Below are 26,868 nucleotides of genomic sequence, written 5' to 3' on the forward strand. Positions count from 1 at the left end.
TAATCTACTTCTCTTGAGTAAAGGGTTATTAAGATTGAAACTACATAGGATTGAATAATTGATACGGCTGATTCTAAGATTAAAAGAAGAATTTGTGTAAAAACTAAAATAATGCATAAAGAAGTTGTAAGAGAAGTGCCTGAATTTCTTGTTAATGTAACTAATAAATGTCCTGCGATTATATTTGCCGTTAATCGAATAGCTAATGTTCCCGGGCGAATCATTCTTCTGATAGTTTCAATGATTACGAGAAATGGAGATAAGGCTATAGGAGCTTGTTGAGGTGTTAAATGAGCAAATATATGGGTTGTATATATTTACAAATAAACACATATAACTGATTTAGTTTATCTGTGGCTTTTGACCGCGTTTGTTTATTCGTAAATATATTTGTATATCGTAGAAGTGATATATTAGTGATATGAAGTATATAAAAAAATATGCTCGGATCCTGTTATAACCCGGTGTTTTCGTAATCTAGGTGACCCAAATAAGACGCTGGTATACTTAGTTTGATTTCGAAAAAAATCAATTTTTGATGGAAAAATTCGATACGGGGGGGTATACCCGAAAAATGAAAATATCCAAACTTTGAAGGTCGATATCTCGGCTTCTATGGGAGCTATCGGGAAAATTTCAACGGTTTTGTCTTAGTTTCGTCGTCCTGAATCCAACGAGACCATCCGCAAGGTCGTAGCTCTTCTAATAGCTGAGATATGGCATTTTTGATGCCCATTTTTGGCCTCAAAAACGGACGTCGAAAACGACTTTTTCAGGATTTTCAAAGTGCTCTCATTCCCTTAGTTCTGCTCGGATCCTGTTATAACCCGGTGTTTTCGTAATCTAGGCGACCCAAATAAGACGCTGGTATACTTAGTTTGATTTCGAAAAAAATCAATTTTTGATGGAAAAATTCGATACGGGGGGGTATACCCGAAAAATGAAAATATCCAAACTTTGAAGGTCGATATCTCGGCTTCTATGGGAGCTATCGGGAAAATTTCAACGGTTTTGTCTTAGTTTCGTCGTCCTGAATCCAACGAGACCTTCCGCAAGGTCGTAGCTCTTCTAATAGCTGAGATATGGCATTTTTGATGCCCATTTTTGGCCTCAAAAACGGACGTCGAAAACGACTTTTTCAGGATTTTCAAAGTGCTCTCATTCCCTTAGTTCTGCTCGGATCCTGTTATAACCCGGTGTTTTCGTAATCTAGGCGACCCAAATAAGACGCTGGTATACTTAGTTTGATTTCGAAAAAAATCAATTTTTGATGAAAAAATTCGATACGGGGGGGTATACCCGAAAAATGAAAATATCCAAACTTTGAAGGTCGATATCTCGGCTTCTATGGGAGCTATCGGGAAAATTTCAACGGTTTTGTCTTAGTTTCGTCGTCCTGAATCCAACGAGACCATCCGCAAGGTCGTAGCTCTTCTAATAGCTGAGATATGGCATTTTTGATGCCCATTTTTGGCCTCAAAAACGGACGTCGAAAACGACTTTTTCAGGATTTTCAAAGTGCTCTCATTCCCTTAGTTCTGCTCGGATCCTGTTATAACCCGGTGTTTTCGTAATCTAGGCGACCCAAATAAGACGCTGGTATACTTAGTTTGATTTCGAAAAAAATCAATTTTTGATGGAAAAATTCGATACGGGGGGGTATACCCGAAAAGTGAAAAAACCCAAACTTTGAAGGTCGATATCTCGGCTTCTATGGGAGCTATCGGGAAAATTTCAACGGTTTTGTCTTAGTTTCGTCGTCCTGAATCCAACGAGACCTTCCGCAAGGTCGTAGCTCTTCTAATAGCTGAGATATGGCATTTTTGATGCCCATTTTTGGCCTCAAAAACGGACGTCGAAAACGACTTTTTCAGGATTTTCAAAGTGCTCTCATTCCCTTAGTTCTGCTCGGATCCTGTTATAACCCGGTGTTTTCGTAATCTAGGCGACCCAAATAAGACGCTGGTATACTTAGTTTGATTTCGAAAAAAATCAATTTTTGATGAAAAAATTCGATACGGGGGGGTATACCCGAAAAATGAAAATATCCAAACTTTGAAGGTCGATATCTCGGCTTCTATGGGAGCTATCGGGAAAATTTCAACGGTTTTGTCTTAGTTTCGTCGTCCTGAATCCAACGAGACCATCCGCAAGGTCGTAGCTCTTCTAATAGCTGAGATATGGCATTTTTGATGCCCATTTTTGGCCTCAAAAACGGACGTCGAAAACGACTTTTTCAGGATTTTCAAAGTGCTCTCATTCCCTTAGTTCTGCTCGGATCCTGTTATAACCCGGTGTTTTCGTAATCTAGGCGACCCAAATAAGACGCTGGTATACTTAGTTTGATTTCGAAAAAAATCAATTTTTGATGGAAAAATTCGATACGGGGGGGTATACCCGAAAAGTGAAAAAACCCAAACTTTGAAGGTCGATATCTCGGCTTCTATGGGAGCTATCGGGAAAATTTCAACGGTTTTGTCTTAGTTTCGTCGTCCTGAATCCAACGAGACCATCCGCAAGGTCGTAGCTCTTCTAATAGCTGAGATATGGCATTTTTGATGCCCATTTTTGGCCTCAAAAACGGACGTCGAAAACGACTTTTTCAGGATTTTCAAAGTGCTCTCATTCCCTTAGTTCTGCTCGGATCCTGTTATAACCCGGTGTTTTCGTAATCTAGGCGACCCAAATAAGACGCTGGTATACTTAGTTTGATTTCGAAAAAAATCAATTTTTGATGAAAAAATTCGATACGGGGGGGTATACCCGAAAAATGAAAATATCCAAACTTTGAAGGTCGATATCTCGGCTTCTATGGGAGCTATCGGGAAAATTTCAACGGTTTTGTCTTAGTTTCGTCGTCCTGAATCCAACGAGACCATCCGCAAGGTCGTAGCTCTTCTAATAGCTGAGATATGGCATTTTTGATGCCCATTTTTGGCCTCAAAAACGGACGTCGAAAACGACTTTTTCAGGATTTTCAAAGTGCTCTCATTCCCTTAGTTCTGCTCGGATCCTGTTATAACCCGGTGTTTTCGTAATCTAGGCGACCCAAATAAGACGCTGGTATACTTAGTTTGATTTCGAAAAAAATCAATTTTTGATGAAAAAATTCGATACGGGGGGGTATACCCGAAAAATGAAAATATCCAAACTTTGAAGGTCGATATCTCGGCTTCTATGGGAGCTATCGGGAAAATTTCAACGGTTTTGTCTTAGTTTCGTCGTCCTGAATCCAACGAGACCATCCGCAAGGTCGTAGCTCTTCTAATAGCTGAGATATGGCATTTTTGATGCCCATTTTTGGCCTCAAAAACGGACGTCGAAAACGACTTTTTCAGGATTTTCAAAGTGCTCTCATTCCCTTAGTTCTGCTCGGATCCTGTTATAACCCGGTGTTTTCGTAATCTAGGCGACCCAAATAAGACGCTGGTATACTTAGTTTGATTTCGAAAAAAATCAATTTTTGATGGAAAAATTCGATACGGGGGGGTATACCCGAAAAGTGAAAAAACCCAAACTTTGAAGGTCGATATCTCGGCTTCTATGGGAGCTATCGGGAAAATTTCAACGGTTTTGTCTTAGTTTCGTCGTCCTGAATCCAACGAGACCATCCGCAAGGTCGTAGCTCTTCTAATAGCTGAGATATGGCATTTTTGATGCCCATTTTTGGCCTCAAAAACGGACGTCGAAAACGACTTTTTCAGGATTTTCAAAGTGCTCTCATTCCCTTAGTTCTGCTCGGATCCTGTTATAACCCGGTGTTTTCGTAATCTAGGCGACCCAAATAAGACGCTGGTATACTTAGTTTGATTTCGAAAAAAATCAATTTTTGATGAAAAAATTCGATACGGGGGGGTATACCCGAAAAATGAAAATATCCAAACTTTGAAGGTCGATATCTCGGCTTCTATGGGAGCTATCGGGAAAATTTCAACGGTTTTGTCTTAGTTTCGTCGTCCTGAATCCAACGAGACCATCCGCAAGGTCGTAGCTCTTCTAATAGCTGAGATATGGCATTTTTGATGCCCATTTTTGGCCTCAAAAACGGACGTCGAAAACGACTTTTTCAGGATTTTCAAAGTGCTCTCATTCCCTTAGTTCTGCTCGGATCCTGTTATAACCCGGTGTTTTCGTAATCTAGGCGACCCAAATAAGACGCTGGTATACTTAGTTTGATTTCGAAAAAAATCAATTTTTGATGGAAAAATTCGATACGGGGGGGTATACCCGAAAAGTGAAAAAACCCAAACTTTGAAGGTCGATATCTCGGCTTCTATGGGAGCTATCGGGAAAATTTCAACGGTTTTGTCTTAGTTTCGTCGTCCTGAATCCAACGAGACCATCCGCAAGGTCGTAGCTCTTCTAATAGCTGAGATATGGCATTTTTGATGCCCATTTTTGGCCTCAAAAACGGACGTCGAAAACGACTTTTTCAGGATTTTCAAAGTGCTCTCATTCCCTTAGTTCTGCTCGGATCCTGTTATAACCCGGTGTTTTCGTAATCTAGGCGACCCAAATAAGACGCTGGTATACTTAGTTTGATTTCGAAAAAAATCAATTTTTGATGGAAAAATTCGATACGGGGGGGTATACCCGAAAAATGAAAATATCCAAACTTTGAAGGTCGATATCTCGGCTTCTATGGGAGCTATCGGGAAAATTTCAACGGTTTTGTCTTAGTTTCGTCGTCCTGAATCCAACGAGACCATCCGCAAGGTCGTAGCTCTTCTAATAGCTGAGATATGGCATTTTTGATGCCCATTTTTGGCCTCAAAAACGGACGTCGAAAACGACTTTTTCAGGATTTTCAAAGTGCTCTCATTCCCTTAGTTCTGCTCGGATCCTGTTATAACCCGGTGTTTTCGTAATCTAGGCGACCCAAATAAGACGCTGGTATACTTAGTTTGATTTCGAAAAAAATCAATTTTTGATGAAAAAATTCGATACGGGGGGGTATACCCGAAAAATGAAAATATCCAAACTTTGAAGGTCGATATCTCGGCTTCTATGGGAGCTATCGGGAAAATTTCAACGGTTTTGTCTTAGTTTCGTCGTCCTGAATCCAACGAGACCATCCGCAAGGTCGTAGCTCTTCTAATAGCTGAGATATGGCATTTTTGATGCCCATTTTTGGCCTCAAAAACGGACGTCGAAAACGACTTTTTCAGGATTTTCAAAGTGCTCTCATTCCCTTAGTTCTGCTCGGATCCTGTTATAACCCGGTGTTTTCGTAATCTAGGCGACCCAAATAAGACGCTGGTATACTTAGTTTGATTTCGAAAAAAATCAATTTTTGATGGAAAAATTCGATACGGGGGGGTATACCCGAAAAGTGAAAAAACCCAAACTTTGAAGGTCGATATCTCGGCTTCTATGGGAGCTATCGGGAAAATTTCAACGGTTTTGTCTTAGTTTCGTCGTCCTGAATCCAACGAGACCATCCGCAAGGTCGTAGCTCTTCTAATAGCTGAGATATGGCATTTTTGATGCCCATTTTTGGCCTCAAAAACGGACGTCGAAAACGACTTTTTCAGGATTTTCAAAGTGCTCTCATTCCCTTAGTTCTGCTCGGATCCTGTTATAACCCGGTGTTTTCGTAATCTAGGCGACCCAAATAAGACGCTGGTATACTTAGTTTGATTTCGAAAAAAATCAATTTTTGGTGAAAAATTTCGATACGGGGGGGTATACCCGAAAAGTGAAAAAACCCAAACTTTGAAGGTCGATATCTCGGCTTCTATAGGAGCTATCGGGAAAATTTCAACGGTTTTGTCTTAGTTTCGTCGTCCTAAATCCAACGAGACCATCCGCAAGGTCGTAGCTCTTCTAATAGCTGAGATATGGCATTTTTGATGCCCATTTTTGGCCTCAAAAACGGACGTCGAAAACGACTTTTTCAGGATTTTCAAAGTGCTCTCATTCCCTTAGTTCTGCTCGGATCCTGTTATAACCCGGTGTTTTCGTAATCTAGGCGACCCAAATAAGACGCTGGTATACTTAGTTTGATTTCGAAAAAAATCAATTTTTGGTGAAAAATTTCGATACGGGGGGGTATACCCGAAAAGTGAAAAAACCCAAACTTTGAAGGTCGATATCTCGGCTTCTATAGGAGCTATCGGGAAAATTTCAACGGTTTTGTCTTAGTTTCGTCGTCTTGAATCCAACGAGACCATTCGCAAGGTCGTAGCTCTTCTAAAAGCTGAGATATGGCATTTTTGATGCCCATTTTTGGCCTCAAAAACGGACGTCGAAAACGACTTTTTCAGGATTTTCAAAGTGCTCTCATTCCCTTAGTTCTGCTCGGATCCTGTTATAACCCGGTGTTTTCGTAATCTAAGCGACCCAAATAAGACGCTGGTATACTTAGTTTGATTTCGAAAAAAATCAATTTTTGATGAAAAAATTCGATACGGGGGGGTATACCCGAAAAATGAAAATATCCAAACTTTGAAGGTCGATATCTCGGCTTCTATGGGAGCTATCGGGAAAATTTCAACGGTTTTGTCTTAGTTTCGTCGTCCTGAATCCAACGAGACCATCCGCAAGGTCGTAGCTCTTCTAATAGCTGAGATATGGCATTTTTGATGCCCATTTTTGGCCTCAAAAACGGACGTCGAAAACGACTTTTTCAGGATTTTCAAAGTGCTCTCATTCCCTTAGTTCTGCTCGGATCCTGTTATAACCCGGTGTTTTCGTAATCTAGGCGACCCAAATAAGACGCTGGTATACTTAGTTTGATTTCGAAAAAAATCAATTTTTGGTGAAAAATTTCGATACGGGGGGGTATACCCGAAAAGTGAAAAAACCCAAACTTTGAAGGTCGATATCTCGGCTTCTATGGGAGCTATCGGGAAAATTTCAACGGTTTTGTCTTAGTTTCGTCGTCCTGAATCCAACGAGACCATCCGCAAGGTCGTAGCTCTTCTAATAGCTGAGATATGGCATTTTTGATGCCCATTTTTGGCCTCAAAAACGGACGTCGAAAACGACTTTTTCAGGATTTTCAAAGTGCTCTCATTCCCTTAGTTCTGCTCGGATCCTGTTATAACCCGGTGTTTTCGTAATCTAGGCGACCCAAATAAGACGCTGGTATACTTAGTTTGATTTCGAAAAAAATCAATTTTTGATGGAAAAATTCGATACGGGGGGGTATACCCGAAAAATGAAAATATCCAAACTTTGAAGGTCGATATCTCGGCTTCTATGGGAGCTATCGGGAAAATTTCAACGGTTTTGTCTTAGTTTCGTCGTCCTGAATCCAACGAGACCATCCGCAAGGTTGTAGCTCTTCTAATAGCTGAGATATGGCATTTTTGATGCCCATTTTTGGCCTCAAAAACGGACGTCGAAAACGACTTTTTCAGGATTTTCAAAGTGCTCTCATTCCCTTAGTTCTGCTCGGATCCTGTTATAACCCGGTGTTTTCGTAATCTAGGCGACCCAAATAAGACGCTGGTATACTTAGTTTGATTTCGAAAAAAATCAATTTTTGGTGAAAAATTTCGATACGGGGGGGTATACCCGAAAAGTGAAAAAACCCAAACTTTGAAGGTCGATATCTCGGCTTCTATAGGAGCTATCGGGAAAATTTCAACGGTTTTGTCTTAGTTTCGTCGTCCTGAATCCAACGAGACCATCCGCAAGGTCGTAGCTCTTCTAATAGCTGAGATATGGCATTTTTGATGCCCATTTTTGGCCTCAAAAACGGACGTCGAAAACGACTTTTTCAGGATTTTCAAAGTGCTCTCATTCCCTTAGTTCTGCTCGGATCCTGTTATAACCCGGTGTTTTCGTAATCTAGGCGACCCAAATAAGACGCTGGTATACTTAGTTTGATTTCGAAAAAAATCAATTTTTGATGGAAAAATTCGATACGGGGGGGTATACCCGAAAAGTGAAAAAACCCAAACTTTGAAGGTCGATATCTCGGCTTCTATAGGAGCTATCGGGAAAATTTCAACGGTTTTGTCTTAGTTTCGTCGTCCTGAATCCAACGAGACCATCCGCAAGGTCGTAGCTCTTCTAATAGCTGATATATGGCATTTTTGATGCCCATTTTTGGCCTCAAAAACGGACGTCGAAAACGACTTTTTCAGGATTTTCAAAGTGCTCTCATTCCCTTAGTTCTGCTCGGATCCTGTTATAACCCGGTGTTTTCGTAATCTAGGCGACCCAAATAAGACGCTGGTATACTTAGTTTGATTTCGAAAAAAATCAATTTTTGATGGAAAAATTCGATACGGGGGGGTATACCCGAAAAGTGAAAAAACCCAAACTTTGAAGGTCGATATCTCGGCTTCTATAGGAGCTATCGGGAAAATTTCAACGGTTTTGTCTTAGTTTCGTCGTCCTAAATCCAACGAGACCATCCGCAAGGTCGTAGCTCTTCTAATAGCTGAGATATGGCATTTTTGATGCCCATTTTTGGCCTCAAAAACGGACGTCGAAAACGACTTTTTCAGGATTTTCAAAGTGCTCTCATTCCCTTAGTTCTGCTCGGATCCTGTTATAACCCGGTGTTTTCGTAATCTAGGCGACCCAAATAAGACGCTGGTATACTTAGTTTGATTTCGAAAAAAATCAATTTTTGGTGAAAAATTTCGATACGGGGGGGTATACCCGAAAAGTGAAAAAACCCAAACTTTGAAGGTCGATATCTCGGCTTCTATAGGAGCTATCGGGAAAATTTCAACGGTTTTGTCTTAGTTTCGTCGTCTTGAATCCAACGAGACCATCCGCAAGGTCGTAGCTCTTCTAAAAGCTGAGATATGGCATTTTTGATGCCCATTTTTGGCCTCAAAAACGGACGTCGAAAACGACTTTTTCAGGATTTTCAAAGTGCTCTCATTCCCTTAGTTCTGCTCGGATCCTGTTATAACCCGGTGTTTTCGTAATCTAGGCGACCCAAATAAGACGCTGGTATACTTAGTTTGATTTCGAAAAAAATCAATTTTTGATGAAAAAATTCGATACGGGGGGGTATACCCGAAAAATGAAAATATCCAAACTTTGAAGGTCGATATCTCGGCTTCTATGGGAGCTATCGGGAAAATTTCAACGGTTTTGTCTTAGTTTCGTCGTCCTAAATCCAACGAGACCATCCGCAAGGTCGTAGCTCTTCTAATAGCTGAGATATGGCATTTTTGATGCCCATTTTTGGCCTCAAAAACGGACGTCGAAAACGACTTTTTCAGGATTTTCAAAGTGCTCTCATTCCCTTAGTTCTGCTCGGATCCTGTTATAACCCGGTGTTTTCGTAATCTAGGCGACCCAAATAAGACGCTGGTATACTTAGTTTGATTTCGAAAAAAATCAATTTTTGGTGAAAAATTTCGATACGGGGGGGTATACCCGAAAAGTGAAAAAACCCAAACTTTGAAGGTCGATATCTCGGCTTCTATAGGAGCTATCGGGAAAATTTCAACGGTTTTGTCTTAGTTTCGTCGTCTTGAATCCAACGAGACCATCCGCAAGGTCGTAGCTCTTCTAAAAGCTGAGATATGGCATTTTTGATGCCCATTTTTGGCCTCAAAAACGGACGTCGAAAACGACTTTTTCAGGATTTTCAAAGTGCTCTCATTCCCTTAGTTCTGCTCGGATCCTGTTATAACCCGGTGTTTTCGTAATCTAGGCGACCCAAATAAGACGCTGGTATACTTAGTTTGATTTCGAAAAAAATCAATTTTTGATGAAAAAATTCGATACGGGGGGGTATACCCGAAAAATGAAAATATCCAAACTTTGAAGGTCGATATCTCGGCTTCTATGGGAGCTATCGGGAAAATTTCAACGGTTTTGTCTTAGTTTCGTCGTCCTGAATCCAACGAGACCATCCGCAAGGTCGTAGCTCTTCTAATAGCTGAGATATGGCATTTTTGATGCCCATTTTTGGCCTCAAAAACGGACGTCGAAAACGACTTTTTCAGGATTTTCAAAGTGCTCTCATTCCCTTAGTTCTGCTCGGATCCTGTTATAACCCGGTGTTTTCGTAATCTAGGCGACCCAAATAAGACGCTGGTATACTTAGTTTGATTTCGAAAAAAATCAATTTTTGATGGAAAAATTCGATACGGGGGGGTATACCCGAAAAATGAAAATATCCAAACTTTGAAGGTCGATATCTCGGCTTCTATGGGAGCTATCGGGAAAATTTCAACGGTTTTGTCTTAGTTTCGTCGTCCTGAATCCAACGAGACCATCCGCAAGGTCGTAGCTCTTCTAATAGCTGAGATATGGCATTTTTGATGCCCATTTTTGGCCTCAAAAACGGACGTCGAAAACGACTTTTTCAGGATTTTCAAAGTGCTCTCATTCCCTTAGTTCTGCTCGGATCCTGTTATAACCCGGTGTTTTCGTAATCTAGGCGACCCAAATAAGACGCTGGTATACTTAGTTTGATTTCGAAAAAAATCAATTTTTGATGGAAAAATTCGATACGGGGGGGTATACCCGAAAAATGAAAATATCCAAACTTTGAAGGTCGATATCTCGGCTTCTATGGGAGCTATCGGGAAAATTTCAACGGTTTTGTCTTAGTTTCGTCGTCCTGAATCCAACGAGACCATCCGCAAGGTCGTAGCTCTTCTAATAGCTGAGATATGGCATTTTTGATGCCCATTTTTGGCCTCAAAAACGGACGTCGAAAACGACTTTTTCAGGATTTTCAAAGTGCTCTCATTCCCTTAGTTCTGCTCGGATCCTGTTATAACCCGGTGTTTTCGTAATCTAGGCGACCCAAATAAGACGCTGGTATACTTAGTTTGATTTCGAAAAAAATCAATTTTTGATGGAAAAATTCGATACGGGGGGGTATACCCGAAAAGTGAAAAAACCCAAACTTTGAAGGTCGATATCTCGGCTTCTATAGGAGCTATCGGGAAAATTTCAACGGTTTTGTCTTAGTTTCGTCGTCCTGAATCCAACGAGACCATCCGCAAGGTCGTAGCTCTTCTAAAAGCTGAGATATGGCATTTTTGATGCCCATTTTTGGCCTCAAAAACGGACGTCGAAAACGACTTTTTCAGGATTTTCAAAGTGCTCTCATTCCCTTAGTTCTGCTCGGATCCTGTTATAACCCGGTGTTTTCGTAATCTAGGCGACCCAAATAAGACGCTGGTATACTTAGTTTGATTTCGAAAAAAATCAATTTTTGATGAAAAAATTCGATACGGGGGGGTATACCCGAAAAATGAAAATATCCAAACTTTGAAGGTCGATATCTCGGCTTCTATGGGAGCTATCGGGAAAATTTCAACGGTTTTGTCTTAGTTTCGTCGTCCTGAATCCAACGAGACCATCCGCAAGGTCGTAGCTCTTCTAATAGCTGAGATATGGCATTTTTGATGCCCATTTTTGGCCTCAAAAACGGACGTCGAAAACGACTTTTTCAGGATTTTCAAAGTGCTCTCATTCCCTTAGTTCTGCTCGGATCCTGTTATAACCCGGTGTTTTCGTAATCTAGGCGACCCAAATAAGACGCTGGTATACTTAGTTTGATTTCGAAAAAAATCAATTTTTGGTGAAAAATTTCGATACGGGGGGGTATACCCGAAAAGTGAAAAAACCCAAACTTTGAAGGTCGATATCTCGGCTTCTATAGGAGCTATCGGGAAAATTTCAACGGTTTTGTCTTAGTTTCGTCGTCCTGAATCCAACGAGACCATCCGCAAGGTCGTAGCTCTTCTAAAAGCTGAGATATGGCATTTTTGATGCCCATTTTTGGCCTCAAAAACGGACGTCGAAAACGACTTTTTCAGGATTTTCAAAGTGCTCTCATTCCCTTAGTTCTGCTCGGATCCTGTTATAACCCGGTGTTTTCGTAATCTAGGCGACCCAAATAAGACGCTGGTATACTTAGTTTGATTTCGAAAAAAATCAATTTTTGATGGAAAAATTCGATACGGGGGGGTATACCCGAAAAATGAAAATATCCAAACTTTGAAGGTCGATATCTCGGCTTCTATGGGAGCTATCGGGAAAATTCCAACGGTTTTGTCTTAGTTTCGTCGTTCTGAATCCAACGAGACCATCCGCAAGGTCGTAGCTCTTCTAAAAGCAGAGATATGGCATTTTTGATGCCCATTTTTGGCCTCAAAAACGGACGTCGAAAACGACTTTTTCAGGATTTTCAAAGTGCTCTCATTCCCTTAGTTCTGCTCGGATCCTGTTATAACCCGGTGTTTTCGTAATCTAGGCGACCCAAATAAGACGCTGGTATACTTAGTTTGATTTCGAAAAAAATCAATTTTTGGTGAAAAATTTCGATACGGGGGGGTATACCCGAAAAGTGAAAAAACCCAAACTTTGAAGGTCGATATCTCGGCTTCTATAGGAGCTATCGGGAAAATTTCAACGGTTTTGTCTTAGTTTCGTCGTCCTGAATCCAACGAGACCATTCGCAAGGTCGTAGCTCTTCTAAAAGCTGAGATATGGCATTTTTGATGCCCATTTTTGGCCTCAAAAACGGACGTCGAAAACGACTTTTTCAGGATTTTCAAAGTGCTCTCATTCCCTTAGTTCTGCTCGGATCCTGTTATAACCCGGTGTTTTCGTAATCTAGGCGACCCAAATAAGACGCTGGTATACTTAGTTTGATTTCGAAAAAAATCAATTTTTGATGGAAAAATTCGATACGGGGGGGTATACCCGAAAAATGAAAATATCCAAACTTTGAAGGTCGATATCTCGGCTTCTATGGGAGCTATCGGGAAAATTCCAACGGTTTTGTCTTAGTTTCGTCGTTCTGAATCCAACGAGACCATCCGCAAGGTCGTAGCTCTTCTAATAGCTGAGATATGGCATTTTTGATGCCCATTTTTGGCCTCAAAAACGGACGTCGAAAACGACTTTTTCAGGATTTTCAAAGTGCTCTCATTCTCTTAGTTCTGCCCGGATCCTGTTATAACCCGGTGTTTCGTAATCTAGGTGACCCAAATAAGACGTTGGTATACTTAGTTTGATTTCGAAAAAAATCAATTTTTGATGAAAAAATTCGATACGGGGGGGTATACCCGAATAATGAAAATATCCAAACTTTGAAGGTCGATATCTCGGCTTCTATGGGAGCTATCGGGAAAATTCCAACGGTTTTGTCTTAGTTTCGTCGTTCTGAATCCAACGAGACCATCCGCAAGGTCGTAGCTCTTCTAATAGCTGAGATATGGCATTTTTGATGCCCATTTTTGGCCTCAAAAACGGACGTCGAAAACGACTTTTTCAGGATTTTCAAAGTGCTCTCATTCCCTTAGTTCTGCTCGGATCCTGTTATAACCCGGTGTTTTCGTAATCTAGGTGACCCAAATAAGACGTTGGTATACTTAGTTTGATTTCGAAAAAAATCAATTTTTGATGAAAAAATTCGATACGGGGGGTATACCCGAATAATGAAAATATCCAAACTTTGAAGGTCGATATCTCGGCTTCTATGGGAGCTATCGGGAAAATTTCAACGGTTTTGTCTTAGTTTCGTCGTCCTGAATCCAACGAGACCATCCGCAAGGTCGTAGCTCTTCTAATAGCTGAGATATGGCATTTTTGATGCCCATTTTCGGCCTCAAAAACGGACGTCGAAAACGACTTTTTCAGGATTTTCAAAGTGCTCTCATTCTCTTAGTTCTGCCCGGATCCTGTTATAACCCGGTGTTTCGTAATCTAGGTGACCCAAATAAGACGTTGGTATACTTAGTTTGATTTCGAAAAAAATCAATTTTTGATGAAAAAATTCGATACGGGGGGTATACCCGAATAATGAAAATATCCAAACTTTGAAGGTCGATATCTCGGCTTCTATGGGAGCTATCGGGAAAATTTCAACGGTTTTGTCTTAGTTTCGTCGTCCTGAATCCAACGAGACCATCCGCAAGGTCGTAGCTCTTCTAATAGCTGAGATATGGCATTTTTGATGCCCATTTTTGGCCTCAAAAACGGACGTCGAAAACGACTTTTTCAGGATTTTCAAAGTGCTCTCATTCCCTTAGTTCTGCTCGGATCCTGTTATAACCCGGTGTTTTCGTAATCTAGGTGACCCAAATAAGACGTTGGTATACTTAGTTTGATTTCGAAAAAAATCAATTTTTGATGAAAAAATTCGATACGGGGGGGTATACCCGAATAATGAAAATATCCAAACTTTGAAGGTCGATATCTCGGCTTCTATGGGAGCTATCGGGAAAATTCCAACGGTTTTGTCTTAGTTTCGTCGTTCTGAATCCAACGAGACCATCCGCAAGGTCGTAGCTCTTCTAATAGCTGAGATATGGCATTTTTGATGCCCATTTTTGGCCTCAAAAACGGACGTCGAAAACGACTTTTTCAGGATTTTCAAAGTGCTCTCATTCCCTTAGTTCTGCTCGGATCCTGTTATAACCCGGTGTTTTCGTAATCTAGGTGACCCAAATAAGACGTTGGTATACTTAGTTTGATTTCGAAAAAAATCAATTTTTGATGAAAAAATTCGATACGGGGGGTATACCCGAATAATGAAAATATCCAAACTTTGAAGGTCGATATCTCGGCTTCTATGGGAGCTATCGGGAAAATTTCAACGGTTTTGTCTTAGTTTCGTCGTCCTGAATCCAACGAGACCATCCGCAAGGTCGTAGCTCTTCTAATAGCTGAGATATGGCATTTTTGATGCCCATTTTCGGCCTCAAAAACGGACGTCGAAAACGACTTTTTCAGGATTTTCAAAGTGCTCTCATTCTCTTAGTTCTGCCCGGATCCTGTTATAACCCGGTGTTTCGTAATCTAGGTGACCCAAATAAGACGTTGGTATACTTAGTTTGATTTCGAAAAAAATCAATTTTTGATGAAAAAATTCGATACGGGGGGGTATACCCGAATAATGAAAATATCCAAACTTTGAAGGTCGATATCTCGGCTTCTATGGGAGCTATCGGGAAAATTCCAACGGTTTTGTCTTAGTTTCGTCGTTCTGAATCCAACGAGACCATCCGCAAGGTCGTAGCTCTTCTAATAGCTGAGATATGGCATTTTTGATGCCCATTTTTGGCCTCAAAAACGGACGTCGAAAACGACTTTTTCAGGATTTTCAAAGTGCTCTCATTCCCTTAGTTCTGCTCGGATCCTGTTATAACCCGGTGTTTTCGTAATCTAGGTGACCCAAATAAGACGTTGGTATACTTAGTTTGATTTCGAAAAAAATCAATTTTTGATGAAAAAATTCGATACGGGGGGTATACCCGAATAATGAAAATATCCAAACTTTGAAGGTCGATATCTCGGCTTCTATGGGAGCTATCGGGAAAATTTCAACGGTTTTGTCTTAGTTTCGTCGTCCTGAATCCAACGAGACCATCCGCAAGGTCGTAGCTCTTCTAATAGCTGAGATATGGCATTTTTGATGCCCATTTTCGGCCTCAAAAACGGACGTCGAAAACGACTTTTTCAGGATTTTCAAAGTGCTCTCATTCCCTTAGTTCTGCCCGGATCCTGTTATAACCCGGTGTTTTCGTAATCTAGGTGACCCAAATAAGACGTTGGTATACTTAGTTTGATTTCGAAAAAAATCAATTTTTGATGAAAAAATTCGATACGGGGGGGTATACCCGAATAATAAAAATATCCAAACTTTGAAGGTCGATATCTCGGCTTCTATGGGAGCTATCGGGAAAATTCCAACGGTTTTGTCTTAGTTTCGTCGTTCTGAATCCAACGAGACCATCCGCAAGGTCGTAGCTCTTCTAATAGCTGAGATATGGCATTTTTGATGCCCATTTTTGGCCTCAAAAACGGACGTCGAAAACGACTTTTTCAGGATTTTCAAGGTGCTCTCATTCCCTTAGTTCTGCTCGGATCCTGTTATAACCCGGTGTTTTCGTAATCTAGGTGACCCAAATAAGACGCTGGTATACTTAGTTTGATTTCGACAAAAATCAATTTTTGATGAAAAAATTCGATAAGGGGGGAGGTATACCCGAATAATGAAAATATCCAAACTTTGAAGGTCGATATCTCGGCTTCTATGGGAGCTATCGGGAAAATCACGAAAAAGTCGAAAGAGTCGAAAACGACTTTTTCACGATAAATAAACGTTTTCAAAATAAAAAGTTTTGCACTTCTTGGTCCTAAACCTGCGAACTCCATTTACGCCACTTTTAGTCACTATAATCAATTATCAAACAATTAAAACCCTGTTTAGACCAGAAACCATAACTGGGCGATCTACGTGAACCCGGTAGGCGTAGACGCGTCAGTGAAGACTCAGGCAACGCGATGCGTCGCTGGCGGATACGTCTGGAACCCGTTCTACACCCAATTGGCTGATCCCCTTAACGTAAGTCGATTCTTATTCCATACGAACTGCGCATCTCATTCCGGTTTTGTTGCAGGACGAACTTTATCGGCAGGAATGCGGTCCAGAAAATCCCCTTCGGTGTTACGTGGGGGATTTATCGGCCCGTTTGGGCACTATCGACATCGGACTGCAGAGGAAAGTCTTTGTCGACTCGAATTTTCCATTGGAGGGCGAAGTGACCGCTTTGGGGAGGTCCATAGTGATTTTAAGTCCCGAGGGTAAAGGTGAACGATACGCTTGCGCTAATATCGAGCCGGATTACGATATTATTAAGTATGCTAATATTGAGAAGGGACCCAGATTTGTTGTGTAAGTAAACGTATTGATTTTTCTTTGTAGATCTCAGTTTTTCAGGCAAATTTTGAGTTTGGTTCGAATTTTATTTTTTTTTTCCATGATCTTCGGGCTTGCAGAACTTTTTTTTTGTATTTAAATATTGCGACGATATTAGCCGTCGCGAATATCATCGCCTAAGAGTAACACTAGGACATTGAGTTGTTCTTTATTTGGGTATTTAATGAATTTAATAGAGTTAATCTTTATATTGTAGCTGAAGTTTATGACCGTTGAGTAGGGTTCAGTAAAGTAGCTGTCTTAGCTAGACTGCGCTCTGCTTCTCGGCTACTTAGTTATAGAATGTTATTATTGTTAAGTACGTCTTTTAATTTTGAATAAAAAACATTTATTATTATTATTACTATTATTATTATAACTGCACATTCGGTATCGCAAAGAATTCCTCTACTTAATGCTAATTCGTCTCTTATTGATTGATTCGTATATTGATTTTCAGTTGCTAAATGTTATAACTATTGATTTCTGAGATACTTGTACCATTTTTTTTAAAAATTTACTAAAATCCAACCACTAAAAATCAAGATATTGACATTTTTCTTATTGGAATCCCTGGAAGAAATTTCATAATTTGACTCTTATTCACAACTGAAAATCTTGATTTCTAGTGGCAAAATTTTTGTTTTCATCAACATTCATTTATTTGTGGCATGTACAATCTAATATCATAAAATTATTTTTTTGGGTAACTTAGACTATGACTCTAACTTACTAGAGTCTCTAAATTACTAGAAAGATTCTTGTCTTCAGTATATCACAGTCAGGACGGATAATTCTATTGAGATGTTTTTTTTTTTGATAAAATAAAGAGGCATGATACTAAGACTGTAACTCCTGATGGCGATTTTTAGCTTTAAAGACTTTAAAAATTATATTTTTGGAGTAATTCTTTTTTTTGGCACATCACAGTCTAAACGGATAATTCTGGTGAAAAATATTCTTTTTTAAATAAAGTAAAGTTGCATGGTTCTTAGACTGTGACTCTTCTACTAATACAAACGAATGCATGATATTTGCATTATAAACGATAAAAACTCGAGTACTATTCCTCTAAAGTCGCTTATTTTATTTGAACAATAATAATTTAAAATATGAACTTTGGACGTAATTTTCCAGAGCTCAATTTATCGAGGACGTCCGAGAAGTGATGGGAATCCCCGATTGGTTCCTCACAGTAGACTCCAGAAGAACCAAGAATTTATACACCAACGCATGCGTACAATTGCTGCTACACTTTAAAGGTCCAATAGCGAGCCAATTGGAGCAGGACTTCAACCGGTTGCTTACTATAGGCAGATTGGACAGCCCTTCCCTGTATATACCCGGATACGTTAAGGAGAAACGGAAATCGAAAATCGCTTATAAGCTGTGCGGCGATATGGATCCAAATGAGAAATGTGAGTTCAATAGTAATTGAAGAAGTAGTACGGTTCTTTATCAGGGCTAAACAAAAGACATTGAGTAAGGGGTCTATTAAAATAATGTTGATCCTTGGTTAACACTTCCTCAAAACTCAAACAGATTATTCAAGGAAACAACTTATTGATGTCATTCTTCTCGTTTTTTGAGTATACACTCCAGTAATAAGTATTCGCCTTTGGCAATCTTTTTAAGGCGTTCCTTCGGTTACTCTTATTAGAAATTTCACTTTTTAAATGTCATATACAGGGTGTCCCGGTTTATGTGGGAAATCTCTCGGATTCAGGTAGAACATCGAAAAATAATACCGAACGTTCCTATAAAAAAAATTCCTTTAGGCCTTCTTTACGAAGATACAGCCGCCTAAAGGACGCTGCTGGAAATTGGTTTTTCATAAATTACTTTTAAACTACCCGGTAGAATTTAATAAAAATTTTAGGTGATGAACACTATTAGGGACCTCTTAAAATGACATCCTTAAAATACATTTACCTTGTTTACTTTACCAGGGGCGGACTAGGTTGTACACTTAAATGCGTATATTTTTAACACCCTGTATGTTAAAGTCTAAAAAAAATAAATTTGGATACCTTGAACCCTAGGCTAAAAAAAAGGTACTCCTGTTCATTATCGATAAAATGAACCGTTTTGGAGAAAAAGAAATAATAAACGAGCCAATGTTTTTTTTTTATTTTTTTTAACTGAGATAAGTACGCTAGTTATTTAAAGAGCAGAGAAATTTCGATGTAAGTCATTTAATTTAAAATAATACATGTTCCTAAAAATACAGTGGTGTCCCAAAAAATACTTTTACAAAATAATTTAAAAAAACCTATGATGAGTGTATGTTTTTAAATTAGAAAAAACAACTTACAAAAAAATGCCAAAAACCAAATATGTAAACAAAAGTTAAATTCTTTAAAACGAGCAATAAACAATTAATTATTAAAAACTTCATAAGTAGATTCGACGTGGGCTCCGTAAACTCTAACACATTCGCGGGCACGACGAATCGAGGACTGCTGCACTCGCCACAATAACCCAAGATTGTTTTTTATATTATCACAATGAAATGTAATTCTTTGGAGCAGTTCTTCCCGAGTATCGACTGGGGTGGAATACACCAAGGTTTTGAGGTGACCCCATAGATAAAAATCTAATGGCGTTAGATCGGGAGACCGAGGAGGCCAAGCAACAGGTCCTCCTCTACCTATCCAACGGTTTTCAAAAGTATTATTGAAGTGGTGTCTTACAGCATGGCTAAAATGGGGTGGGGCTCCATCATGCATAAAATACATATGTATCTCGGCGGGTTGCAAGGGACAAATCTTCTAATAAATCTGGAAGATTGTTCTGGAGGAACTCCAAATAAAGTTCTCCGTTTAAACGTGGTGGCAGTTCAAATGGCCCAATCAAAAAATTGTCAATAATTCCTGCCTAGATATTTATTGATTCGAATTGATGTTGATGATGAGAAATAATAATATCACGGGGATTTTCATTAGCCCATACATGCGAGTTATGTAAGTTTTCAACTCCATTTTTGGTAAACCCTGCTTCATCCGTAAAAAGAATCGTGCTAATAAGGTTAGGGTTATTTCGCTGCTGATCTAACAGCCAGTTTACGTTTACATGCACTTTTTGTAAGTGATATGGGTACAACAGTTGTTCTTGAAGTACCATATGTACAATTGTTTTGGACGAATGAAGCTGAGCGGCTAATTTTCGAGTACTCGTTGTAGGAGTGTCAGCTACAGCGTCTAAAATATTTTTTTCCAATTGCACTGTACGTGCTGTTCTCCTCCGACCACCATTATTCTTTTTTTTAAAACATCCTAAAATTACATTAAGGAAATTTAATAGTATTACCTCATTAAATGGAAAACAGAAACCTACCAGTTTCCCTTAGACGTTGATCAACAGGTTGAAATGTTTTCTGAATTTCAGGAATAATGCGATTGGGAAATCTTTCTTCGTACAATCTTTTTGCTTCCAATGCATTGCAAGACGCCAGACCATACATAAGATGCATATCTGCATACTCAATAAGAGTAAACTCCATATTTTGACGTAATTTAAATTAAAAGTTACCAAAAAATACAAAAATTAAAAAAATATTATCAAATAAAGGATGAGTATGTTGACAAAGATTATTAGGTTTAAATGATAGGTATTTGCTAAATTTGGAACATAGCAACGTTTGTAACAATAATGCGTTCAAAAATGCAAAAATTTCGATAAATAAGTCAAGTACAATACAATTGGTTTACATTATTTTTACTTTTTTTAATATTTAGTTTTTATCTTAAGAATAACAAAATGTATAATAAATAAGAAATATTTTGTAAAAGTATTTTTTAGGACACCACTGTATTTTTAGGAACATGTATTATTTTAAATTAAATGACTTACATCGAAATTTCTCTGTTCTTTAAATAACTAGCGTACTTATCTCATTTAAAAAAAATTTAAAAAAATAAACATTGGCTCGTTTATTATTTTTTTCTCCAAAACGGTTCATTTTATCGATAATGAACAAGAGTACCTTTTTTTTGGCCTAGAGTTCAAGGTATCAAAATTTATTTTTTTAGACTTTAACATACAGGTTGTTAAAAATACGCATTAAAGCGTACAACCTAGTCCGCCCCTGGTAAAGTAAACAAGGTAAATGTATTTTAAGGATGTCATTTTAAGAGGTCCCTAATAGTGTTCATCACCTAAAATTTTCATTAAATTCTATCGGGTAGTTTAAAAGTAATTTATGAAAAACCAATTTCCAGCAGCGTCCTTTAGGCGGCTGTATCTTCGTAAAGAAGGCCTAAAGGATTTTTTTTTATAGGAATGTTCGGTATTATTTTTCGATGTTCTACCTGGATCCGAGAGATTTCCCACATGAACCGGGACACCTTGTATATTATTTAATAAAAAAACTTTATGTCTTTTAGTTGTATATCTTATTTGGTATAATTAATGTTTCATACACGATAATGCACCCATTTCCTCTAGATTTTTTTTGTGTATAATATTCCATTATTACGCTATAAGATACTATACATGTATGAAAAGTATATCGTATGCTTACACAGTGATATATATGTGATATCGAGGTCATTTTATCACATAATTGTGATCGAGTGTAAAGACTAGCTAGGTAAATACCTTGCAAATTTTTTTAAATGCCTAAATTGTCTCTCTTGTGTAAACAGAATCGTATGTGATATACAGGGTGGTGCGATTTCGACTGTTTTAACAAAAAACTCGTATTTATCGAACAGAATTGACTTAGATGTCATCAGCTCAAATTTTGTAAAAAAAAATTTTAAGTTATCAAAATTTTACTATGTCAAACTGTTTGGCCGCTATGGCCCCACTGGTTTCTTGAATTTGGTCGATTTCGGTAATTAGCGATAACTTTTATGCTATTAAAGATAATTAACTTTTGAAAACACTTTCTCAAAGTACTATTTAATGATAAATATTTTTATGTTATATAGTTTTATACAGGGTGTTTCATAAAGATATACCAGAATTTTTTTTTTCTTATGGAACACATAATTTTTTTATAAATTCTTAAAGCCCTTGAAATCCTCTTTTCAAAAATATACTATACAAACACTATATATCTCGTTTTAGCTGTTTTCGATATTACAATGTAATTTTTCCATTTTCCAAGTCTTTTAATTTTTATAGAAGTAGGCTATGGAAAAATTTACTTCACTTAGATTATAAGCTTAATATTTTTCGATATATTATAAAAAAATAAAGCAATTAACAATAATTTCTAGGCATATTTACAGAGTTTAATAATAATTATAAACTAATATTACAAACTAGAACCATTTTTTTTTAAAAGTAAGTGTTTAAACTGAGCACTTTCTTCTCGAATACATAATAAACACCTTTTTCTAACTGATTTACAAGCGTTTATAAGCTCAAGAGGTTTAATAGCACGAAAAGCTTGCCTAGTCGCTACTTGCAACTCTTCCCGTGTTTCAATAGTTCTTCCCTTAAAAACTAAATCCTTCAATCACCCCCATAAAAAAAAATCTAACGGCGTTAGGCCACAATATAGTCCCCTAGTACCAATCCAATGATCCCGAAATTACTGATTTTTTAAATCAGTCGTAATTTGTGCGTTGTGCGAAGGACAACCATCTTGCTGATAATATGTGTTTCGAACTCTCGCTAATGGTAAATTTTCCAAAAATGGTGCAACATATATTTGTAAAATATTTACATAATCTTGGGCAGTCAAAATTTCATTAAAACAATAAGGAACCAAAAATCTACCTCGAAAAATTACAATCCAAATATTGAAGCACAGCCGTCCCTGTCTGTTCGCGCGTACTACAACATGTGGGTTTTCTGTAGAAACCCATTCCAGTAATAGGAATTATATTCGGCTTTCATCTATCAAAATAATGTTATTATGGAAGTTCTCGTCCAATCTGCACTTATTGACATACCAATCACAAAATGCAATTCTTCCCTGAAAGTCGCCATTCTGAAGGTGATGAACTTTCCGTTTTTAAAACTCTGGTTTTCTGAACACCTGTTTTCTCTGCTACTGCTCGATGAGACTTGTTAGGATGATCTAAAACCTCACCTATTATATTATATTCCTAAATTTCAGCTTCAACATCAACAGCATAAGTTTTGGGCCTTGGCTTATTAAAACTTCCGTGCTTCACAAGATTTAATTTTAACACTGGAAATATTCTTTTATCTGGTTGACTACGTTCAGGAAAGGTATTTAAATATAATTCACTAGCATGTCAACTTTTTCGTAATTTTCATACATTTCTTATTAAATTCTCTAAATATTTGAGCACTATATAGCTCTAAATACAGCAAATTCAAATATGTTACTGACAGGAGAAATAAACAATTTTCTATCTGGCTGTCACATATAACATGTGCTGTTTTTTACCAAAGCTTACTTCTATAAAAATTAAAAGACTTGTGGCGCTGCAACAATTATTTCCCGCCTCTAAAGTTAAATTTTTATATTTATACATTGGCAATATTTGGTTGGCACCTGGATGCGCAGACGACTTAGCAGTCTTGCGATTGAAGCGCCACCAGTCGTCTCTCTCTCCAAGTATATTAAAAAAGTAATTCTCAAAAAGTAGTTCTTTGCAAGTTCTTCTCCGCAAAAGTATACATTGTTTTTAAGAAAATTTAATCTAAGTGAATGCTTTGAAACAAGCAGAATCCAGTCAAGTTCTCCAGAGGAAATCAGGGATCCCTGCGACACTCACATCCAGAAATTCCATAGGTAAGGTGCCATTCATCATTTTTATTGCCAAAGTATACCCTTTTCGCGTCGAATCTCAACAAAAAATTTGTCTTTTAATAGGAACCACCTTTTCGCGACAACTTGGAAAATGGAAAAATGACAATGTAATATCGGAAATATCGGAAACACCTAAAATGAAATATATGGTGTTATATATTTTTGAAAAGAAAGAGAAAAAATTTTTTTGGAACATCAACTTTATGAAACAACCTGTATAAAAATATTTATCATTAAATAGTACTTTGAGAAAGTGTTTACAAAAGTCAATTATCTTTAATAGCAAAAAAGTTATGGCTAATTACCAAAATTGACCAAATTCAAGAAACGCCCCCTAGCGGCCAAACAGTTTGACGTAGTAAAATTTTGATAACTTTCAATTTTTTTTTACTAAATTTGAGCTCATGACATATAAGTCAATTTTTTTCTATCTTTTCGGAAAATACGAGTTTCCTGTTAAAACAGTCGAAATCGCACCACCCTCTACGTATATTCTATAGTTTAATAAATATACCTTGACGATATACGGTTGATAAATATACCATTAATTTTAATTTAAAAACTCTTGTCTAGAACCAAAAGAAAACCGCGGTTATTTCACATTTTACTCATATAGGTTACTTTTAGGTTAACCTACCCTTAGCCCCCCACCCACCCCACACATTTTTTACCTAGTAAGAAATTCTTCTGAAAAATCACTGTTTTTCGTCCATATTATTTAATCTAATAAGGCTGTTTTTATTCTAAATATTTATATATAAAATTATATCAAGATTAAATAAACAAAGTTAATAAATGAAATAATGAATATATATTTTCTGCAAAAACCTTGTTTTTCATTAACTCTACCCTTACCCCCCCACCCACCCCACACAACTTACCAGTAAGAAATTGTTTGTCAAAAAATGTGTTTCGTCATTTATATGCAATCTAATAACACAATTTGTTTATTTAAATTTGATACAATTATACATATGTACATTCATAAATATTTAATACAAAAACAGTGCTATTAGATGGGATATTATGGAAAACAGTGATTTTTCATAAGAATTTCTTACTGCGCAAATGTTTGGGGTGGGTGGGGGGTTTATTTGATAAAATACAATGTTTTTGCAGAAAATATATATTCAATATTTAATTTAATAACACTATTTATTCAAATTTAATATAATTTTATATATAAATATTTAGTATCAAAACAGCGTTATTGGGTTAGATAATACGACCAAAAAACGGTGATTTTTCAAAGGAATTTCATCAAATATTAAAGGTGTAATCCAAACTAGATAATCCAGTGTCAATTTTTTAAAATGCTGAAATTTTCTCCCCTTTGTAAACGGAATCGTATATTATATACGTATAATCCACAGTTTAATAAATACACCTTGACCATAATACGGTTGATAAATATACCAAAACCAAAAATTTACTAAAAAATTGTTCAACTTCCTTAAACTTGGACATACACTAGTCAAGAGATTATTGAGTGACTATTGTTTGATCCTAAATATCCCTGAAAAACATACAAAATAATTCTAGTAACATTTGAAATGACTTAAAGGACATTTGAAATAAAAAACAACATTCCGTGTCTTTGTATGTATATTATTTACCTCAATTACTTTCATATTTATTTCAATTTATTTATTTTTTTTTAGTATCTCGAAGGACCACTTTTCTGTTCCAGACGTCAGGATCCAGCTCATATTGGACCCAGCTGTCTATTTTTGTATTTTGTATAAATTATTTTGTATGATATGTAAACATGTTATTTATATGTAAATAATGTAATTTATTAAACGAAATGTTTGCCTTTACCACAGAATTTATTTATACCTTATTATGCATGCACACAAACCATAAAATATGATGACTTATCCCTCAAAAGTACATATTGCGAAGTAACAAAACTAAACTATTCTTATCTTTTTGTTTGGTAAACAATGACTTCCGACACTCGCCCAGTAGGCATCAAAATGCAATTTTTTATCCTCTTAGTTCTACTTACTGTCATTATAAAACCCGTTAAACGTAAGTAAAAATTAGTAGTTCCCAAACAACGGAGCATCTTTTCAATTCTACTTTTGCAGCTTCAGCTATCACTTGCTATAGCTGCGATGGTTCCGAAGCTGACGGCTGTGTCTCCCCGAACTTTATCTGGTACACTTACTTTTTAGGCCTCACGAAGAGCTGTGACACCAAGTGTTTTTCTTATCGTAAAAAAGGTAAATATCTTTATTATTAAGATGAAATATGGATAAATAAGGTCAGTGGGTCAACTATCCAAAAGCCTGGAACATATTAAAAAAAACTACCTGAAAGAAACCAGAAGGTTTGCGTATTTAGAAGAAATAAATGATGATTCTTTCGATTACGTTTCAGGCAACGAAAGTTGTTACTCCAGGCATTCTTTTCGTATTTTTAAATCATGTATATCTGGTTAACTCAATCCTACTAAATGGGATAGTCTTTTCCAGAGTAATTTAATTTCACTTGGACTAATTCCATTAGTCTATTATTCTTCTAAGTTATAAGACAATAAAATTAATTAAAATTTAATAAAATTAATAATTTCTTATTTAACCGATAGGCAGCAATATGTTGAAGTCAGGGGTGCAAAGTCTAATATCTATACTAGTACCTCTGGGGTTCCCCAAGGGATGATCCTCTGGGATCCAATTTGGGGCCTTATGTTTTGCTGATGACTTTAAAATGTATATAGAAATTAGTACACTAGAGGATTGTCATGTTTTGCAAAGAAATTTACAAAGTGTTGTTCTATGTCTCTAACTCTTAATAAAAATGTGTTTAAATATGAGTATAGCATTAATATTAGACCAGTAAACTTAAGGGTATTATTGTCGACTTTAATTTGACTTTTACAGACAACATTGTTGAGTTTGTAAATAAAGCACATTGAACAATGGGATTTATCGTCAGGTCTACCAAGGGTTTTAGTGTTGAGTGTTGTCTAAAAAGTGTTTGACAGTCTGGTGTTGCCTGCTGTCACTTATACACTAATTTTTTATTATTTTAGATAAGGTGATACGAGGCTGTACCAAAACAACCGCCGAACCGTCGGTGATGAGTTTTGCCTTTAGATTATCAAACGATAAACTGGTGCACGAATGTGGTGATCTTGAATATGAGAAAGTTTGTCAGATGTGCGACGAGGACTATTGTAACCATTCTGAGTCACTTTTCTTTAATAATAAGAGTTGGTGTTTGATTTTGTTAGTTTGTTTTGGATATTTTGTGTAATTTATTTTATAATTGTTCTTTTTTTTAAAATAAAAATAGCTGTTTTGTATTATATTTTTTTGTTTAAAATTAGCCAGTATTTCTCTTTAATCTGGTTGGTTCCTATACTTTATAATAGAAGACTAACATTTTAATAAACCAAATTTTAAGGACATAATTTATTTTATTCTAATATTTAGGGAATCCTGTTGAAGCACCCAATTCCAATTAAAAATGTATA

The 26,868-nt window shown here is 37.2% G+C and overlaps 2 protein-coding genes and 1 long non-coding RNA gene across 3 annotated transcripts in view; all 3 read left to right on the forward strand.

The window, feature by feature from the left end:
- LOC126740355 (uncharacterized) overlaps positions 1 to 25,204 on the forward strand; it is a 35,488-nt gene extending 10,284 nt beyond the window's left edge. The window contains exons 15-18 of the mRNA XM_050446332.1: positions 16,160 to 16,294; positions 16,350 to 16,624; positions 17,786 to 18,066; positions 25,046 to 25,204. Of these exons, the coding sequence (XP_050302289.1) occupies positions 16,160 to 16,294; positions 16,350 to 16,624; positions 17,786 to 18,066; positions 25,046 to 25,143 (789 nt within the window). The 3' untranslated portion in view covers positions 25,144 to 25,204. The remainder of the gene's footprint in view (positions 1 to 16,159; positions 16,295 to 16,349; positions 16,625 to 17,785; positions 18,067 to 25,045) is intronic.
- Positions 352 to 15,588, forward strand: LOC126740357 (uncharacterized). The gene is made up of 5 exons (XR_007661879.1): positions 352 to 6,087; positions 7,918 to 8,010; positions 8,743 to 9,381; positions 10,846 to 10,938; positions 12,769 to 15,588. It is a non-coding gene; the product is annotated as an uncharacterized LOC126740357 (long non-coding RNA).
- Positions 25,205 to 25,256: 52 nt separating the features above from the next.
- Positions 25,257 to 26,702, forward strand: LOC126740356 (uncharacterized). The gene is made up of 3 exons (XM_050446334.1): positions 25,257 to 25,418; positions 25,478 to 25,612; positions 26,425 to 26,702. Exons 1-3 carry the CDS (start codon positions 25,331 to 25,333, stop codon positions 26,646 to 26,648), a joined length of 447 nt encoding a protein of 148 aa, XP_050302291.1. The 5' UTR covers positions 25,257 to 25,330; the 3' UTR covers positions 26,649 to 26,702.
- Positions 26,703 to 26,868: the final 166 nt, after the last annotated feature.

Source organism: Anthonomus grandis, chromosome 9 (assembly GCF_022605725.1).
Source record: "Anthonomus grandis grandis chromosome 9, icAntGran1.3, whole genome shotgun sequence".
Classification (NCBI taxonomy): domain Eukaryota; kingdom Metazoa; phylum Arthropoda; class Insecta; order Coleoptera; family Curculionidae; genus Anthonomus; species Anthonomus grandis.